At 47.3% G+C, this 16,982-nt stretch overlaps 1 protein-coding gene across 1 annotated transcript in view; it reads left to right on the top strand.

Moving 5' to 3' along the window:
• The first annotated feature begins 303 nt into the window (after positions 1-303).
• CFAP65 (cilia and flagella associated protein 65) overlaps positions 304-16,982 on the top strand; it is a 91,654-nt gene continuing 74,975 nt past the window's right edge. Inside the window, 7 exon segments of the mRNA XM_075317089.1 lie at positions 304-498; positions 3,265-3,469; positions 3,552-3,736; positions 5,200-5,302; positions 6,126-6,292; positions 6,410-6,609; positions 7,888-8,027. Of these exon segments, the coding sequence (XP_075173204.1) occupies positions 3,392-3,469; positions 3,552-3,736; positions 5,200-5,302; positions 6,126-6,292; positions 6,410-6,609; positions 7,888-8,027 (873 nt within the window). The 5' untranslated portion in view covers positions 304-498; positions 3,265-3,391.

Genomic DNA, 16,982 nt, shown 5'->3' with positions numbered 1-16,982 from the left:
CTCGTTGATGCCTGGTGTCTTCAGTGGGGCATTTCCTGCCAAAAAGAAACATTTTCTGAGCGTTCCCCACAGATCTTCACCCTCTACATACTTTAAATACCTTACATTTAGGTTACTATGAAGCGCAATCTGCGGATAGCTGCCTGATTACCGCACAGCAGACTCACGTTCACACTGTGCACCAGTCATCCACGTGCAGTGCAGTTTAGCGGGAAAATTTGCGACACCAGCGCAATCTTTATTGCTTCGCTTTCTCACAGATTTGAGCCTGCGCGGCTGCCGTGGTTACCAAGCAACGCTCTTCCCAACACACAGGGCCGCGTCCCGTTACCTAGGAGACGGATCATGGCTGCCGGCAAGACGAGCGAACCGTGAGGACGGACAGTCTCCTGCACCGCGGCCGCCACCGATGTATGCAGCGTGTGACCAGGGGCTAATGGCTTGTCGGTAGTCTTACACAGGAGATACACCCGACTTGTGACGTCACTACTCTCCTAGGTGCTGTATCTTGTGCTCTGCCTGTGATATACACCGGCTGTGCTCAGTGTTTGGGGCTGGTGGCTGCTGGGGACCAGGCACTCTTTGTTGTCCTCTGAGGGACGCAGCCATCAGGAACTTTGCACAATAATCTGTAGATTGCTGATACATTTTTGGAATATCCCTTTAAGTGTAAAATGAATGGGGGCCCTCACCCCCTCTGCCAGTAATGGGGGGGTCTCCTGTACCCAGAAATCCGTGACGACCATTGCTGAAGACATTCCTTGCTCAGAGCAGCAATTAAAGGGCATTTGGAAATTAAAGGGGCTGTCAACTTTCAGAAGATATTGGTCCCCCAGAGCAGTCTATTAGAAAACAAACAAACTGTGCTTTACTCCCCCTCCCCAGGTCCAGCGCTGAGTCTTTGCCGCTGCTCCCGGTGTTCAGTATTGTCTGATATGCTGACGTCACGTCGATAGCGCTGCAGCCAATGACTGAGCTCAGCGGTTCTGCCCGAGTAGAGAGAAGAGCTGCTGAGCTCACTGATTGGTTCTGCCCAGTAGAGAGCAGAGCCGCTGAGCTCACTGGTTGGTTCTGCCAAGTAGAGAGCAGAGCCACTGAGCTCACTGATTGGTTCTGCCAAGTAGAGAGCAGAGCTGCTGAGCTCACTGATTGATTCTGCCAAGTAGAGAGCAGAGCCGCTGAGCTCACCGGTTGGTTCTGCCAAGTAGAGAGCAGAGCCACTGAGCTCACTGATTGGTTCTGCCCAGTAGAGAGCAGAGCCGCTGAGCTCACTGATTGGTTCTGCCCAGTAGAGAGCAGAGCTGCTGAGCTCACTGGTTGGTTCTGCCAAGTAGAGAGCAGAGCTGCTGAGCTCACTGATTGGTTCTGCCCAAGTAGAGAGCAGAGCTGCTGAGCTCACTGGTTGGTTCTGCCAAGTAGAGAGCAGAGCCGCTGAGCTCACTGGTTGGTTCTGCCAAGTAGAGAGCAGAGCCGCTGAGCTCACTGGTTGGTTCTGCCAAGTAGAGAGCAGAGCCACTGAGCTCACTGGTTGGTTCTGCCCAGTAGAGAGCAGAGCCGCTGAGCTCACCGGTTGGTTCTGCCAAGTAGAGAGCAGAGCCACTGAGCTCACTGGTTGGTTCTGCCCAGTAGAGAGCAGAGCTGCTGAGCTCACTGGTTGGTTCTGCCAAGTAGAGAGCAGAGCCACTGAGCTCACTGGTTGGTTCTGCCAAGTAGAGAGCAGAGCCGCTGAGCTCACTGGTTGGTTCTGCCAAGTAGAGAGCAGAGCCGCTGAGCTCACCGGTTGGTTCTGCCAAGTAGAGAGCAGAGCCACTGAGCTCACTGGTTGGTTCTGCCCAGTAGAGAGCAGAGCTGCTGAGCTCACTGGTTGGTTCTGCCAAGTAGAGAGCAGAGCCACTGAGCTCACTGGTTGGTTCTGCCAAGTAGAGAGCAGAGCTGCTGAGCTCACTGGTTGGTTCTGCCAAGTAGAGAGCAGAGCCGCTGAGCTCACTGGTTGGTTCTGCCCAGTAGAGAGCAGAGCCGCTGAGCTCACCGGTTGGTTCTGCCAAGTAGAGAGCAGAGCCACTGAGCTCACTGGTTGGTTCTGCCAAGTAGAGAGCAGAGCCGCTGAGCTCACTGGTTGGTTCTGCCAAGTAGAGAGCAGAGCTGCTGAGCTCACTGATTGGTTCTGCCAAGTAGAGAGCAGAGCTGCTGAGCTCACTGGTTGGTTCTGCCAAGTAGAGAGCAGAGCCGCTGAGCTCACTGGTTGGTTCTGCCCAGTAGAGAGCAGAGCCGCTGAGCTCACTGGTTGGTTCTGCCAAGTAGAGAGCAGAGCTGCTGAGCTCACTGGTTGGTTCTGCCAAGTAGAGAGCAGAGCCACTGAGCTCACTGATTGGTTCTGCCCAGTAGAGAGCAGAGCCGCTGAGCTCACTGATTGGTTCTGCCAAGTAGAGAGCAGAGCTGCTGAGCTCACTGATTGGTTCTGCCAAGTAGGGAGCAGAGCCGCTGAGCTCACTGGTTGGTTCTGCCCAGTAGAGAGCAGAGCCGCTGAGCTCACTGATTGGTTCTGCCAAGTAGAGAGCAGAGCCACTGAGCTCACTGATTGGTTCTGCCAAGTAGAGAGCAGAGCCGCTGAGCTCACTGATTGGTTCTGCCAAGTAGAGAGCAGAGCCACTGAGCTCACTGGTTGGTTCTGCCAAGTAGAGAGCAGAGCTGCTGAGCTCACTGATTGGTTCTGCCAAGTAGAGAGCAGAGCTGCTGAGCTCACTGATTGGTTCTGCCAAGTAGGGAGCAGAGCCGCTGAGCTCACCGGTTGGTTCTGCCAAGTAGAGAGCAGAGCCGCTGAGCTGACTGGCTGCAGCACTGGTCCTGGGATGATTAAGTACATTTGCTGCCTCCCCCCATTCACAGCGGCTGGAGATGAGACCCCTTTCTGCACCTCGTTGGGTATATATCTTCTCTGTCTCATAGGAAAAGAAGTCACTTTGTGCCTTGTCTGTCCTCTGCACCCTTCTCCTGTGGTATGAATGCAGCCTGCAGTGTAAAGAATGGAGGCTCTCTTTCTGGTTGCTATGGAAACATTCATAGGAAATGCATACATGTATATACACCTATTCTCTTTTTACACGAGATACACTAAGTTATAGTGTAAAAATCAGGAAAATGACCTATATATATCAGACTGAAGCCTCCATTCTTTACACTGCAGGCTGCGTGCAGAGAACCAGAAGAATGATACAAAGTAAATAAACGGTTGAAATTAGAGGATGACTTCTTATTATTTTTCAGGCTTGGTATTTTTGGAGCCTGTAATAGCCGGGGTCTGTGCGAGGTGGATGATGGCGTACTGACCTGTCTCTGCTCCGCAGACTGACGATTCCACAGAGGCTGCATTCACTTCAGAATTCGCGGTACGATGCTTGGAGCAGTTCACATGAGACATTTGGACTCCAGTCCATTTGGGGGACAGATCCGGAGCCCCTCAATCCAGCTGGTGAGTGTGTAACCCATCCGCAGCCCCCAGGTGCAGTCCCATGTAAGAGCAGGCGGTGACAGGCCACATGTGTGTGTTACAGAGACACATCTCCTCGGGGGCACAGCCCCGCTCTATGATACGCAGGAAGGTGAAGGAGAAGGGCAACAGCCTGGGGATCGAGGTTTCCAAACGTCTACGATGGCAGAACTGGGAACCAGGAAAGGAAATCACCAAGAACCTGACCCTGAAAAATGTCCGACTGAGGAAGCAGAAGATAAAATTCAGGTGATGATGGAGGGTGACGGGTGCCCGGGGGCCGAGGGGCATCAATCACCCAGAGAGGTGCTATTTAGGTACAAGGCGAGGGTATTGCTCTGAATCTTTTGAATTGGGAGAATAAACTTTACCCCTCTGCATTACCCCTCCCGTATCTGCTATATTCACACAACTCCATTCACATGAAACCAAAGCCATTCAAATGCTCCCGATTTTGTGAATTAGTCCCAAGTGGACATATCCCACCCTGAAACCACAACAGAAATGCACCGCTTATCCACAGAATAGGGGATAAGAGTCTCATACCTGGGGTCCCACGGTTTGGACTCCAGCTGGTCACTGATACTGATGCCCCTGTATTTGGTTGTCTCCCCATAGACTTCTTCATTTGCTCCACCACCACCTATACAAACTCTGCTTCACTGTGGTCATTCATCAGGACCTCAGTTATTATGATATTTTAGGGGGTCTTTCAATGGGGCCCCCAGGGAGCAGGTATTCATTGCGTATCCCATCGTTAGGTGAACCATGTTATTTGTGAGACAACCCCTTTAAAAGGGGTGTCCCCTAAAATCAGTTTGGATGATAAATGTATGATCACTGGGGGTCCGGCTGCGGTGGCCCCCATTAATCATCCCTTTTGTGAATGGTGCAGTAGTGAGCGACCACCACTCCTATGGACGGTGAATGGAACAGTGGTCACACTTTACTCACTACCGCTCCATTTACACAGTGATTTTGTGATCACTGTCCTCGTGGTCGTGGAGGTCCCAGCGTTCGGACCCCTGCAGTCATACATTTATCGTCTGTCCAGTGAATCTGGAGCATTTACCTAACATTATTGATAAGGGTCCGATGCTTCTTTCCTTTAATTTTGAGTCTTGACTCCCATACAGAAACCCCATCTGCTGTCCCCACACCTAAGGGCCAACCCATAGTCTTACAATGAAGACCACCTCTATGAGAAGACCACCCCAATATCCAGTCCAGAAATCTTGTGATAGGTTTTCACTTCCAACTTAAATTTTGGCCAAATGGGACATCTTCTCAGAGAAGACCCCCCCCTCGCCCAGAGACCACTTTTTCAATGCAATTTTAGGCAATTGTCTTGTATAGTTTATACTGTATCTTAGACTGAAAACATATTCACAAAGAACAATGATCTTGCATTTGGGTCCCCCAGGAATGGATCCGGGGAGAGTTGGGCCTCTGAAATATGTGACTTTGAAACATGGGATTGTATATTATGTATTGCTGAGATTTAGGACATAATCACCTGACATCAGGCTTGGGTTTAAGAACATTTGAGCTGTACTTGGGGCACCGGAGGGATAGTTTTGGGTTCCTCATTGCCATGTTGCAAGGCTTGGTCCTCAGTCACGGGGTTGGACCACATCAAGCTATAACTACTGTATACACTGAAATATACCAAGACTGTAATAACCGTCTGTATTGCTCTGTGCATCTTGCAGTCCTCCCGTCACGACCTTCTTCAAGACTCTGTTCCCGCAGACCGTCACACTGAACGCAGGAACGTCTTTTACTTTGCCGATCACATTCTGCCCCCTGGAAAAGGTATTACTCGCTCTCTCTGGATCCCTGCTCGGGGGTCTTATTTAAGTGGGCGGCACGGTGGCTCAGTGGTTAGCACTGCAGTCTTGTGGTGGCTCAGTGGTTAGCACTGCAGTCTTGTGGTGGCTCAGTGGTTAACACTGCAGTCTTGTGGTGGCTCAGTGGTTAGCACTGCAGTCTTGTGGTGGCTCAGTGGTTAGCACTGCAGTCTTGTGGTGGCTCAGTGGTTAGCACTGCAGTCTTGCAGCGCTGGGGTCCTGGGTTCAAATCCCACCAAGGACACCATCTTTAATGAGTTTGTATGTTCTCCCCGTGTTTGCGTGGGTTTCCTCCGGGTTCTCCGGGTTCCTCCCACATTCCAAAGACATACAGATAGGGACTCTAGATTGTGAGCCCCAATGGGGACAGTGTTGCCAATGTATGTAAAGTGCTGTGGAATTAATAGCGCTATATAAATGAATACAATTATTATTAAATTATTATTAATAAGTAGCTCTCAATTTACCAGAATTATACAGATAATATATGATTCAGTTGCTTGTCTTATACCGCCATCTAGTGGTCATTTCTAGAAGCGGCGTGCGATTGTAGAATGCAATATTCTGCAGCTTTCTGATGCTCCCCTATTGACCTTAGTATCTCTGCTTGCGGTCCAGAATGTTCTTGTTTACTTATAGAAGGTGAAAATGTGCTCAGGCCGTATATTTGTGACAGCAAGCAGGGATCATGTAGAGATATGAGACACAGTATGATATTTGCAGGACTTGTCATTATGCAATCATTAAGTGTGATTCTGGCTGATTTTGCCCTTGTTATTAATCTATAGCAGGATTATGAAGATGCAATCACTTTTGAGACAGAAGACGGCAGTTTCTCAGTGGCGTTATGTGCTACTCTCACTCACCACGAGCTGCTGGTCCCTGCAGACCTCAGTCTTCCCACCTGCGCCGTGTACGACACATCAGAGGCCACATTCATCCTGCGTAATGTAAGGTAAGTGATCACTTTGTCCATTGTGATGCTTGGAATCTGTCCCTACTCGTAAATTAGAAGTCCATGGGCAGGAGCATTGTGAATGCCCCATTATGTGTTATACGTTTTGCTTCTCAGAGACTTGCAGACTCGATTCCATTGGGATGTGCCCGAGCCTTTCCTCGTGATCCCATCCAGCGGAGTCCTTGATCCCAGGGGCGAGATTCGGACCAAAGTCATATTCCAACCACAGATTGCCCTTGTGTATAACGCAACTGCAACGTGTTACTTTGGGGAAAGAGAAGAATATAAAAGAATCATCCAGTTTACTGCAATCGGTAAGAAGTGAAGCAGAGTTTAGGTCCTGACAACTTGTAACACATTTCCTGATGGGAACGGTAGTCAGCCCAAATTATCTGATTAATGGCAGCTTCATTGCGTGGTCACCAGCGCCCCTGTGTAGGGGATAATAGTAAAGTAGTTGTCATTGCTGTGCCCCCTTATTCTCAGGATTAGCAGGGGTCCCTGAGATTGAATCCCCATCAATATTAGATTAATGGCTTATTCTCGCAATATGCCAGCACTTTATGTGATGGGACCTCCCCCTATGTTGTTAAGTGAAACGTCTTCTTCTGGACCTGTATTCTGTATAGGTAAACATTGGGCATTAAGAGCGTACAAGGTTCCTTAAAGTTGTTAACCAGACTTCTCACATTCATGACCTATCCTCAGGATAAGTCATTAATGCAGATCGTGGGGGTCCGTCCCCTGGCGCCTCCACCGATCAGCTGTTCCCAGCTCCAGCAGCAGTTGGTCGTAAACAATGACGGGTGCCGGACAGCTCAGCTCCGTATATAGTGTAGTGGTCGTGCTTTGGTGCTGCAGCTCTGATTACATTCACTTCAATAGGAGCTGAGCTGCAGTACCTGTGAACGGCCACACACAGCGCACGGAGCTGTGCTGTTCACCTCCATTCACTGCTGACATTCAACCGCTGCCGGATCTGATGAGTTGAGCTGCCAAGTGTCGGGCCCCCACTAATGTGATATTGATGAACTACCCTGGGGGTAAGACATCAGTATTATAAGTATGGAGAGCCCCTTTAAGCTTTTTTCTGTGCTGAGTAACAGCCATGTATTGTAGTTACAGTACAGGAACTTGGCAGGTCAGTATTGCACGTCCGCTAGACAGGACCCGGGGAATATATGCCTACCTCCCGGAGTTCACGGCTCCTCTTTTGATTTGATCATCATTACGGCACGGTCCACACACAGCATCACGCCAGGCCAGCTCATCAAAAGAGGACCCGGGATTCCAGCAGGTGGGACACGGTCCGCAGGTCTCCCATCTAGCGGCCATTGAATAACGACCTGGCCGCTGACCAGGGTCCTGAGAATCGATTTGCTCAGCTCTTATTCCAGCAGATTCATAGACTAGTAGATTGGAAAGAGTTAATCTGTCAATGACGTCACATTGAAGCTGTAGGATCTTTGCCTCTGGAGGACCCACAATTCTAGATATCACACAGGGGGCCCTGATATATTGGGGCCCGGAATCTATTTATCTTACATCTTTGTGAATGCAGGTAACTAACTTTCTAATGTTCCTTGTTGTAGCAAAGTATCCCCATCTCCTAGTCACAGTGCCAGAGGCGTCCTGTGAGAAGAAGGAAGAAGGAGGACCACTTTTGGATTTTGGGTCTGTGGGAGTGAGCACGGTAACGGAAAAAGTCATTGAAATATACAACCTGTCTATGGTAGGTGCCTTATTGTAGGGCGGGAGTATAGAATAACATATCTCTGCCCTTCCTTGTTTCTAAACCTGACGTTTCCTAAATATCTGCATTCCTAAACAACTGTTCTTAATACCTTGAACATTGTTGTGCCTCTGTTGTTCCTCCTGGAAATGTAGGAATAAATTGACAACTGGATGTTACCGTTCTATCTGTGATTAGTCATACACATTCAACGCTCACTTTACAATGACCGACTGTGCAGCAACATATACAGGGTGTCCACCCATATCCTGTATACACCGCACCTATATACAGTGTGTCCACCCATATCCTGTATACACCACACCTATATACAGTGTGTCCACGCATATCCTGTATACACCGCACCTATATACAGTGTGTCCACCCATATCCTGTATACACCGCACCTATATACAGTGTGTCCACCCATATCCTGTATACACCGCACCTATATACAGTGTGTCCCCCCCCATATCCTGTATACACCGCACCTATATACAGTGTCCACCCATATCCTGTATACACCACACCTATATACAGTGTGTCCACGCATATCCTGTATACACCACACCTATATGCAGTGTGTCCACCCATATCCTGTATACACCGCACCTATATACAGTGTGTCCACGCATATCCTGTATACACCGCACCTATATACAGTGTGTCCACCCATATCCTGTATACACCGCACCTATATACAGTGTGTCCACGCATATCCTGTATACACCGCACCTATATGCAGTGCGTCCACCCATATCCTGTATACACCGCACCTATATACAGTGTGTCCACCCATATCCTGTATACACCACACCTATATACAGTGTGTCCACGCATATCCTGTATACACCGCACCTATATGCAGTGTGTCCACCCATATCCTGTATACACCGCACCTATATACAGTGTGTCCACCCATATCCTGTATACACCGCACCTATATACAGTGTGTCCCCCCCCATATCCTGTATACACCGCACCTATATACAGTGTGTCCACCCATATCCTGTATACACTGCACCTATATACAGTGTGTCCACCCATATCCTGTATACACCGCACCTATATACAGTGTGTCCACCCATATCCTGTATACACCGCACCTATATACAGTGTGTCCACCCATATCCTGTATACACCGCACCTATATACAGTGTGTCCACCCATATCCTGTATACACCGCACCTATATACAGTGTGTCCACCCATATCCTGTATACACCGCACCTATATACAGTGTGTCCACCCATATCCTGTATACACCGCACCTATATACAGTGTGTCCACCCATATCCTGTATACACCGCACCTATATACAGCGTGTCCCCCCATATCCTGTATACACCGCACCTATATACAGTCTGTCCACCCATATCCTGTATACACCGCACCTATATACAGTGTGTCCACCCATATCCTGTATACACCGCACCTATATACAGTGTGTCCACCCATATCCTTTATACGCCGCACCTATATACAGTGTGTCCACCCATATCCTGTATACACCGCATCTATATACAGTGTGTCCACCCATATCCTGTATACACCGCACCTATATACAGCGTGTCCACCCATATCCTGTATACACCGCACCTATATACAGTGTGTCCACCCATATCCTGTATACACCGCACCTATATACAGTGTGTCCACCCATATCCTGTATACACCGCACCTATATACAGTGTGTGCACCCATATCCTGTATACACCGTACCTATATACAGCGTGTCCACCCATATCCTGTATACACCGCACCTATATACAGTGTGTCCACCCATATCCTGTATACACCGCACCTATATACAGCGTGTCCACCCATATCCTGTATACACCGCACCTATATACAGCGTGTCCCCCCATATCCTGTATACACCGCACCTATATACAGTGTCTCCAGCCATATCCTGTATACACCGCACCTATATACAGTGTGTCCACCCATATCCTTTATACGCCGCACCTATATACAGTGTGTCCACCCATATCCTGTATACACCGCATCTATATACAGTGTGTCCACCCATATCCTGTATACACCGCACCTATATACAGCGTGTCCACCCATATCCTGTATACACCGCACCTATATACAGTGTGTCCACCCATATCCTGTATACACCACACCTATATACAGTGTGTCCACCCATATCCTGTATACACCGCACCTATATACAGTGTGTGCACCCATATCCTGTATACACCGTACCTATATACAGCGTGTCCACCCATATCCTGTATATAGGTGTGGTGTATACAGGATATGGGTGGACACTGTATATAGGTGCGGTGTATACAGGATATGGGTGGACACACTGTATATAGGTGCGGTGTATACAGGATATGGGTGGACACACTGTATATAGGTGCGGTGTATACAGGATACGGGTGGACACACTGTATATAGGTGCGGTGTATACAGGATATGGGGGGACACACAGTATATAGGTGCGGTGTATACAGGATATGGGTGGACACGCTGTATATAGGTGCGGTGTATACAGGATATGGGGGGACACACTGTATAGAGGTGCGGTGTATACAGGATATGGGTGGACACGCTGTATATAGGTGCGGTGTATACAGGATATGGGTGGACACGCTGTATATAGGTGCGGTGTATACAGAATATGGGGGGACACACTGTATATAGGTGCGGCGTATACAGGATATGGGTGGACACACTGTATATAGGTGCGGTGTATACAGGATATGGGTGGACACGCTGTATATAGGTGCGGTGTATACAAGATATGGGTGGACACGCTGTATATAGGTGCGGTGTATACAGGATATGGGGGGACACACTGTTTATAGGTGCGGTGTATACAGGATATGGGTGGACACACTGTATATAGGTGCGGTGTATACAGGATATGGGTGGTCACGCTGTATATAGGTGCGGTGTATACAGGATATGGGTGGACACACTGTATATAGGTGCGGTGTATACAGGATATGGGTGGACACGCTGTATATAGGTGCGGTGTATACAGGATATGGGTGGACACACTGTATATAGGTGCGGTGTATACATGATACGGGTGGACACACTGTATATAGGTGCGGTGTATACAAGATATGGGTGGACACACTGTATATAGGTGCGGTGTATACAGGATATGGGGGGACACACTGTATATAGGTGCGGTGTATACAGGATATGGGTGGACACACTGTATATAGGTGCGGTGTATACAGGATATGGGTGGACACACTGTATATAGGTGCGGTGTACATAGGATATGGGTGGACACGCTGTATATAGGTGCGGTGTATACAGGATATGGGAGGACACACTGTATACAGGAGATGGGTGGACACACTGTATATAGGTGCTTTGTATACAGGATATGGGTGGACACGCTGTATATAGGTGCGGTGTATACAGGATATGGGTGGACACACTGTATACATGACTGATGGACTAGTGAATTGCGCTCCTGGTAATCTAATAAATAAGACACCACACACTGCGTGACATGGATTAAAATTTTGGCCACAGCAGCCCTTTATTTTAATAAGAAAAAACATCAATAAGAAAAAACAAGATTATCGGCCCAGAGATGTGGTTGTTATAAATCCCAGCCCCATATCCCCCTCCGCCGTGTACACCTAGCTCAAGGGGGAATCTGGGTATACCCCTTGATCATTTTCCTTGTGTCCGCTGAGCTCCTCCCCAGGGACCCATCTATTCCACTGTCCACTGAGCTCCTCCCCAGGGACCCATATTCCACTGTCCGCTGAGCTCTGGCCCAGGGACCCCATTAAAAACATAATTCTCCAACCAACAAAGAGGGGGTTTAAACAACCACATCCCGCCGCCGCCAAATGCTGCTGTAACATACAATATTAAAATGTTAATACAATATTAATATGTTGATATGACATTGTCAATTTGGATACATTACTGATAACAATTAATACAATATGATACAATACTAATAATGTTGATAAAATACCGATGATGTTGAATACCAATAACATTGTTAGAATAATGACAGTGTTGCAAAGTCCTGATATTGATACATTTCCCTTTTTTATAGGGAGGGTGGGTGGGACAACTGCTTGTTCAGTCTTTAAGTCCAGGACAAAGGAATGACACCTTAACATGGGACCTATTTCTTATATGGCCCCTGCCCCCATCTCTCCTCCTGCTCGCCCACCACCACATTCCTTAGGTAAAAACCCCCATCCCTTACTCCTTAACCCTTTCCTGGATCTATCACTGCCTCAGTCATGTACGTTACGTCTATCTGCCTTCACTCTGCTTGACTGATGGACTAGTGAATTGCGCTCCTGGTAATCTAATAAATAAGACACCACACACTGCGTGACATGGATTAAAATTTTGGCCACAGCAGCCCTTTATTTTAATAAGAAAAAACATCAATAAGAAAAAACAAGATTATCGGCCCAGAGATGTGGTTGTTATAAATCCCAGCCCCATATCCCCCTCCGCCGTGTACACCTAGCTCAAGGGGGAATCTGGGTATACCCCTTGATCATTTTCCTTGTGTCCGCTGAGCTCCTCCCCAGGGACCCATCTATTCCACTGTCCACTGAGCTCCTCCCCAGGGACCCATATTCCACTGTCCGCTGAGCTCTGGCCCAGGGACCCCATTAAAAACATAATTCTCCAACCAACAAAGAGGGGGTTTAAACAACCACATCCCGCCAAGACTCGCTCTTGTGACACCTTACAAGAGTGAGTTCCTCCACAACTTAATGGCTCGTTCTACTCCTTCTTGTATTCCCAACATCCATATATCAATGCCAATGTCATTAAGATGTACCTTATCATCTCTCCAAAAATGTTCCTTTGTATTTTCCAGCATCTGGTGACGTATGGCCACCCCTCCGTTTTCCAACACAAATTTTGTTATTTTTTTATTAACCTTTATCCTTGTATTATTGATGCGAGCCACTGATCGCGCTGTTCTCCACATTTGTCTAGCTACTATATCCGACCAGACCACCACTGTTTCTGGGTAAGACCTCCATAAATTCAACATATCAAGCTTTATGTTCCTAACTAAATGTCTTGATGTTCTTATTGCTAAATCATTACCACCTAAATGGATAAGTAAGACGTCCGGGGGGCGGTAGAACTCCACATGATACTGGATTTCTTTTAACAGCTGATGCCACTGCATTCCCCTCTTTCCTATCCATGTCACCCGTGCCAAGGAACTGGGCAACCCCAACTGTTTGCCATTAGGCCTGACTGCTGCACGTAAGGCCCCCCAAAAAACAAATGAATGTCCCATGATCCAAACCAGGCATTGCTGTTCAGCTAAAACAAAAAACAAAAACACAATTATCACACAATTGTCTAAATGAAGACACAACTACTATAGGATTACCACAATGTACACATATATATACATGTACGCCATTTATAATAAATGTAATCGAATGTAACTCTTAAATCTGCTCGATTCCCATCTCCCGATTTTTTTAACTATGTCAGGCCCTAAGCCCCATCTAGCAGCTTCTGTGGCTGCTCCTATCCTAAATGAGTGTGAAGTGAATGCATTTGGAGACTCTCCCAATATTGTCAGGCATTTTTTAAGAACTGCTGTGAATTGAAATTGTGACAATGACTTACAATCCTCATGAATTAGTAATGAACCTTGGATATTTGGCCTTCTTGAGACATAGTTTCTAAAACAGATGACCGGGCAGGCCCTGGACCCGCTTAAAGGAAACAATGTGATCCATTTTCCTCTACCCTGTTGATCAGTTTTTGACTTTGCCAGAAAACATTCTAATCTGTCTGTGTACTGATGCACGTCCTCGTCTTGTAGACCCCCACTTCTGGTGGAGCTACTCGCCACCAACTCGCTGATTCTAAAAGCGCCAAAAAAGGCCAGTGTGAATGCACAACTAAAGAGAAACACTTCAAAGGGACTGCTACAGACTCGGCCTAGTACACTCAGTATCTGCTGCAATAACTGGAAAGAAATCGGACGCCGTTTATCTCTGGTCTTCTTACAACTTTTCCTGTAACCCTTTAGGGCCTGCTTAACTAAAAAATGCTTTGTGTAATCAGTGAAGTCGTGCAACTTAAACCAAAAAGCTAATCCAGACATTTTACTATCAATACTGGACAATGAAGTACCATCCACAAAGGCCCTGCTAATGTAAAATAACAACAAGGAAACATTGTCATGTAACCTGGCATCATGTCCCACTAGAGCACACAAGTTTTCCCATTCCCTCCATGCTGACTGGTACCTCTGCCATGTGCTTACACCCACAGACCGTTCTATCAGAGCGTATGCGGTGTCACTGGCAGTGACCACAGAAAATCCGGACACTTCTTGCCTTGTACCTCTGCCATCGGGGCTAACGAACGGAATCTGTCCCACTGAAAACGAGCCCGAGCATCAGCCCCAGAATTACACACACCGGGGACATGCACAGCTGTAATCTGACAATGTGACTTTACACAGCGCAGCACTAGATGACGCAGCAACGTAACAACAGGCAGGGAAGAAGCTGATTGTTTGTTGATGACTTCTACAACTCCCAAGTTATCACAATGAAATCTCACTTTTCGGTTTTGGAAAATATTGTACCAAATTTCACAAGCAACCACTATGGGGAACAATTCAAGGAGTACTAAGTTTCGTGTTAACCCATTGTTTCTCCAACTCTCTGGCCACCTATCTGCACACCACTGTCCCGAACAATATGCACCAAAACCAGTTGACCCCGCTGCATCAGTGTGGATGTCTAGATCAAAATTTGAAACCGGTGGTCTGATCCACAATGACCTCCCATTAAACTCTATTAAGAACTGTTCCCATACCGCCAGATCGTCCTTTAATGTTCTAGCCAGCCGCACAAAGTGATGTGGAAAGGTTATGCCTGAGGTAGCTGCAGCTAGGCGCCTACAAAAAAACTCTACCCATTGGAATAATGCGACACGCAAAGTTCATTTTCCCTAACAGCGATTGTAGATCCTTTAATCTGATCTTACGGTGAGATCTAGCTTCTCTGACTGCCTCCAGCAGATCACTGACCTTGTCATCCGGTAATCTGCACTCCTTTGCTTCACTGTCAATCAAAATTCCTAAAAACTTGATAAGTGTAGACGGGCCTTCTGTTTTATCTGATGCTAACGGTACTCCAAAACACTTAAAAACCGACTGAATCGCTGCCAATAATGAAGCACAAACAAATGACTTTGGTGGACCAATACATAGGAAATCATCTAGATAATGCAGGACAGAACGCACGCCGGCTTCCTTCTTTACTACCCACTCCAAAAATGTGCTAAATGATTCAAACAAGGAGCATGAGATGGAGCAGCCCATCGGTAAACACAAGTCTACATAAAACCTTCCCTGCCACTGACAACCCAAGAGATGGAAGCTTTCTGGATGGACTGGTAGGAGTCTAAAGGCAGCTTCAATGTCTGTTTTTGCCATTAAAGCTCCTCTGCCGTACTTCTGAACCCATGCAATCGCTGTATCAAATGAAGTATACGAGACTGTGCAAAGTTCCTGATCGATTCCATCATTAACTGAGCTTCCATGAGGGAAGGACAGATGATGGATCAGCCTAAACTTATTGGGTTCCTTCTTTGGGACCACCCCCAATGGAGAGACCCTTAAGTTTTCTATTGGCATTTTGGGGAATGGGCCTGCCATGCGGCCCAGGTCAATTTCTTTGTTTAGTTTTGTGGAGACAATGTGAGAATATGTATAAGCTGAAGCAAGGTTACGAGAACAGGTTAATGGGCCTGAAGTAGATGGGATCTTAAAACCTTCTGAGAAACCCTCCCCCAGCAATTGTGCTGCTTTTCTATCTGGGTACCTGCTTAGATAGCCCACCATCTCCCCGAGTCTAATTGGGGTTTCCCCCTTTTTGGTTAATCTCTGCTGTTGGGGTTTTATTTCGTTTAAAGCATTTTGATAGGCTATGGTTTCCACTACAGAAGCTGCATTCATGTTTGTACCTGCATGTGTTTCCGAATCTGCACTGGCTATCATTGAACTGCCAGCAGCAACCTTTTCTGTTTGCTGCCGACAATCCGATTGCTGATGATCTGCCGACATAGCCCTGAAAGGGCTGATTAACCCCACGTGGCGCTGTCATGAGACGCATCCATAAACTAATATCTTTGTGATCCCAACGAATCCCTTGGCGACCAGCCTTTCGTTGGCGAAACTGCTCATCATAGCGCAGCCATGCTAAACCTCCATACGCACGGTGCGCCTCCCCGATAGAATTCATGTAACAAAATAAGGCAGAGCAATGTTCAGGAGTTTTTTGGCCTATTACACTTGCTAATATGGCAAAAGCCTGGAACCAATTGCTAAATGTTTGGGGGATGAGACAATACCGTCTTTCTTGTTCCTCTCTTTTCCTCTCATCAAACCTTACTCTATCCAAGTTATATTTTTCTAAGGGCAATAATGAAAATATTTCCACATATTCGTCGGCCCAAATCTTCTCCCTAACCTCCTGTTTCAAATGAATTCCTAGAGGACCCTCAAAACATACATATAATTCTCCTTTTGCTGCATCAGATAATGGAACCCCTTGTGAAATTACTGCGTCCTCCTGTGTGTCTGGATCAGCACACGACTGACTTACCACCTCCGGTGTCCGGGGACCATTCCCACACCATGCAGCAATAGGAGAAGAAGTTATGGGTAAGCTAGACTGACTCAAAGCCTCCTTAACCCCGGACACTAATTGCTGTACTACTGAATTAAGATCCCATCCTACATTGCCGGGAACTGTACCCCCAACTGCGCCCACTGGATTCATTACAGGTGTTGTTACACTAGATATAGGACAAGAAAAAGTGTTCTCACCAATACCTGGCTGCGTCCTAGGTTGACCAGCCGTCCGTGACGTATTAGTTATAGTCTCTACAGCCCCTCCATTATTGAAGTGCTGCGTGCTGCTGCCCTCTAGTGGGCAGTCGTTAT

This window comes from Anomaloglossus baeobatrachus, chromosome 7 (assembly GCF_048569485.1).
Source record: "Anomaloglossus baeobatrachus isolate aAnoBae1 chromosome 7, aAnoBae1.hap1, whole genome shotgun sequence".
Classification (NCBI taxonomy): domain Eukaryota; kingdom Metazoa; phylum Chordata; class Amphibia; order Anura; family Aromobatidae; genus Anomaloglossus; species Anomaloglossus baeobatrachus.
The sequence above is the reverse complement of the archived record's forward strand: the minus strand, read 5'-3'. Positions and strand labels throughout refer to the sequence as shown.